The 4,052-nt window shown below is 54.0% G+C and overlaps 1 protein-coding gene across 1 annotated transcript in view; it reads left to right on the top strand.

Moving 5' to 3' along the window:
• Positions 1-4,052, top strand: part of PKDCC (protein kinase domain containing, cytoplasmic) — a gene marked incomplete at its 5' end in the record, with an annotated part of 11,029 nt that overhangs the window by 1,378 nt on the left and 5,599 nt on the right. Inside the window, one exon of the mRNA XM_008569563.1 lies at positions 3,345-3,467. Within this exon, the coding sequence (XP_008567785.1) occupies positions 3,345-3,467 (123 nt within the window). The remainder of the gene's footprint in view (positions 1-3,344; positions 3,468-4,052) is intronic.

Here is a 4,052-nt window from a genome sequence, read left to right as displayed (position 1 = left end):
CCCCTCCAAGCTAGACTTAAAGCAGACCTCTCAGAATCCCAGCACTTCCCTAACACACACCACTTCCTCTCTCCCAGATCTCCGTCCTTGAGTCTGCCCTAGGAGTAGACAAACTGTTCCCTGTGCACATGTCTCAGCAGTCTGAGAGGGGAATCCCTAACTGCTCTTGGGCTTCCTCTCTCCCAGATCTCCGTCCTTGAGTCTGCCCTAGGAGTAACAAACTGTTCCCTGTGCACATGTCTCAGCAGTCTGAGAGGGGAATCCCTAACTGCTCTTGGCCCAGTGAACATAGGGTGTGTGCAGACACCCCAGCCGATGAATCTTGCCCACATCTTCCACCTCCCAGCAAATTAACCTCTCTGCACCCAGCAGAACTGACCGCAAACCCAGAAATCCCGCCCTCCTTTCCTCAGGAGTGAGATGAGAGCGCAGGCCTGGAGGGATGGGTGGACACTGCTGAGCAGGAGAGAAAGGCCAGAAAGCTCTTTACACTCCTGCTGGCTCCCAGTCTGCCCCAGGACACCCCCACCATGGTCAGACCCTTGTGACAGAGTTCCAGGCCCTGAGCCGTAGAAGGAGGTCAGGCAGAGCTGGCAGTCGTGAGTGGTTATGCCTGGCTGCACGGCTGACACTGTTGCAGAGTGTCAGAGAGTGAGCGGCTGGTTACGTAGCCATTATAACTGGGAGGACCTTGTTCTCTTCACCTCCCAGGGGCTCTTGGGATCACTTTGGGAACCCTGGGGTGTCAGCCAGATTCTGAGGGGGTGGAGAGGTCGTGAGTGACTTAGCAGGACATTAGTGTTAGTTGATTGACTCAAGGCCCCCTCCCTTAGGAGGGGCTTGATGCATAATGTGCTTTGCTATCTGTGAAGGAACTTCTCTCTCACTCACCCGCCCACAAGCATGCAGCTCACCCCAAACCCACATATCACAGAGCAGTCCTCCCCTGTAATGTCAGGCCTTCAGCCCAGTTCTGAAGGTGCCAAAGAAAAGAATTACAGTTGAATAGTGTGCACACATCCCCCCACCAAGCAAGGCTGGTTCTGTCTGGGGTTGGCTGTGTGGCTCTTACAGGGTCTGAGACAAGGTGGTTGCTCTAGGACACAAGGTTACTAAGGTAGAGTGGTCCCCAGGTCCTTTCTGCCCAGGGGAAAGAGAAAAATAGGGGACCCTTAGTGTGAGTTTAGAGACAGCTTTGGGGGGTGGGTCTCCCCCACTTATCAACCCTGACCCCCAGGCCAGTGTCCCTCTGGCTTCTTCAGCACCACCACCTCTGCCAGCAGGGAGGCCTACGGTGGACTCTTCTAGCTTAGGAGGGTTCAGTGCCAGCATGCAGGGAACTAGAAATAATGTTGTTTTAATACCTCTTAATCGTTTAAAATTTCAAAACCGTTTGACTGCTGAACTGGGGAGGAGCCAGAGAATGTTTCTAGAGTTCCCCGTCACCCAGGCCACCCGAAGCACCCTCCCCCTCTCTGAGCAGCCCAAAGTTGTTGCTGTGGGTTCTCATAGAAAATGCCCAGGAGAGCAGGTCCCACTGTGCACCTCCCAGCGCTTGCTCTGGTCCCTGAGGACTGCCTGGGGGAGATCTCTGTACCCACCTTCTGTGACCCCTCCCCATCCCACCTCTGACACCCATGCACACACATTCCCTCATGTGATAGATGCCTCAATAGCCCAGGATCAAAGGGCACAAGGGTTTTCCCTCCTCCCAGCTCCCCTCATACTGGGGGCCTCAGGCCTCCAATGGGCCCCTAGGACTACTTAGGCCCAGACTCTGGCCCTCTTTGAGTATATTTCTTCTCCCAAACAAACAAAAGATGCGACTGAAATGCCCAGCTTCATGCTTCCTGAGGGGGTTAGTGGTGTCTTTTTATTTTTTCCTGAGGGGTGTTGATTAATACCTCGTTAACAGCGCATTTAACGACCTCCGGGTGTTTAATAACCTTCAGAAGTTTCCCACAAAGGCTCAGACTCTGGCGAGAAAATGAGAACCAGGCCCTGGGGCTGCTCCCCTTACCTCCCCCCCTCAACCCCCACCAGGGTCTGGGGCCTCCTTGGACTGATGGGGGGGTGGAGAAAGAGTAAAAAAGAGGGTGCCTGAGACTGCCCCCAGTCCCCCAAGTCACAGTCCAACTGAGCTGGTGGCGGACATTGAGTCACGCTTTCCCCCATGCCAGCACAACTGCAGCAGCTTGCTCCAGGGAGGGGAGCTGAACGGCACTCCAGTGGAGGGAAGGGGGCATGTGAGGCTTGGAGTGGAGCTGGGAAAGGTGTGGATGATGGCATGAGGGTGACAGTGTGCAGGGACATCTAGCCCCACCCCCACCCTTCTACCATGGACCCTTCCCCTCTCCCGTCCAGCTGGACAACTCAGCCTTTGTGTTCCTGTGCCACAGGGTGCTGGTTGTTCTGAGCTCCTAGCTCCTGCGGAGTGTGCTGGGAGAAGCCTGGAGAAGTAGGGCTGTCTGTGGATGCTGGTTTAGGTAGTAGTGATAGTCGGGCTGTGCTGCCCAGAAGTCCCTGACCAACTGGGTGATACCAAACCCCTCCCCTAGATGATATAGAGTGGGCAGTTCCTTGTGACCATGCTCCCAAGGGACTGACCTTCCCTGGGAACCATCCCTCTCTACCACCCCCATTGATGCATGTCACCTACCCACATATGCAAAGAACACCCAGGGATGTGCCCCTTAGACACTTTGTTCTTATCAATGCTTGTTACCAACCCTGAGGAAGCTTGCCTCAACACACCAAGCAGAGAAAAAGTAAAGCAGCCAGAAAGTGGAGATGATGAGAAAGAGACAAGGATTGGAGTGGGGGTTAGGGGGAGTGTACTAGTCATTTGCTGGCTTGTGGATTAGCAAATGATATTTTTGGAAAGAACCAGGTTGTTGAATCAGAGTGGCATAAATTCCCATTCCTGGCTCCTGGGTTTATTAACTGTGTGACTTTATGCAAGCAACTTAACCTCCCTGAGTGGGTTTCCTCACCTGAAATTGAAGATAATAATAGTACCCACTGTGCCCCTTAGGGTTATAAGAATTGAGTTTTGTATATGGAGCATTTAGCATGGTGCCAGGCACAGGGTTAACGCATGGTGGCCAGACTGCCCGTTTACCTTAGTGGCAAGAGGTGAGGGACTGATGTAGTCAGTGGGATCTCTGGCTGCAGGGAAGAGAGGCAGGCTTCCCAAGCAATGCTGCTATTCTCTTCTGGCCTGAGCTGAAGCAAAAGCCTAGAGATGGCTGGGGGAACAGAGGGAGGGGGCATCTGACAGTCCAGCCGTTCTTTGTCCCCACCCCCACCCTGTGACCTAATGACCTGCCCTGGGCTTCCCACAGCTCTATGGCTACTGCTACCAGGACAGCGAGGACATCCCGGACACCCTGACCACCATCACGGAGCTGGGCGCCCCTGTGGAAATGATCCAGCTGCTGCAGACTTCCTGGGAGGATCGATTTCGAGTGAGCGGGGAGGAGGGCTCGGGCGCTGAGCTCCCTGCTGGAATGGTTCTGCCTTAGAAGGCCAGTTCTCCATAGCAGACTTGACTCCTCCTCAGCCGAGGGAGAGGGAGGAAAGGAAGGAACACAGGCTGACTCGGCCATCAGCCAATGGGTTAGAAAAAAGAAGCAGGACATAGAAGATCTTGACATTCTGTGCTCTTGCTCTCCTCATCCCTCCCCTCCCAATCCCCCACATCCCCCGACCCGTGTGCACACCCATGAAAACACACTCAGCTTGGCTGCAAGGAGGGCCATTGTCCTGGGACTAGGAAAGACCTTAGGTCATCTTGACCTTTCCTCTGTTTCCATACACTGAACTAAAACCACACTCAAGATGCAACTTCAGAGAAGGGATTCATATCCCTCCCCTCCCAATCCCCCACATCCCCCGACCCGTGTGCACACCCATGAAAACACACTCAGCTTGGCTGCAAGGAGGGCCAGTGTCCTGGGACTAGGAAAGACCTTAGGTCATCTTGACCTTCCCTCTGTTTCCATACACTGAACTAAAACCACACTCAAGATGCAACTTCAGAGAAGGGATTC

The sequence above is a fragment of the Galeopterus variegatus genome, unplaced genomic scaffold (assembly GCF_000696425.1).
Source record: "Galeopterus variegatus unplaced genomic scaffold, G_variegatus-3.0.2 Scaffold511, whole genome shotgun sequence".
Classification (NCBI taxonomy): Eukaryota; Metazoa; Chordata; class Mammalia; order Dermoptera; family Cynocephalidae; genus Galeopterus; species Galeopterus variegatus.
Note: the sequence above shows the minus strand (reverse complement) of the source record. Positions and strands in the feature narration are given on the sequence as shown.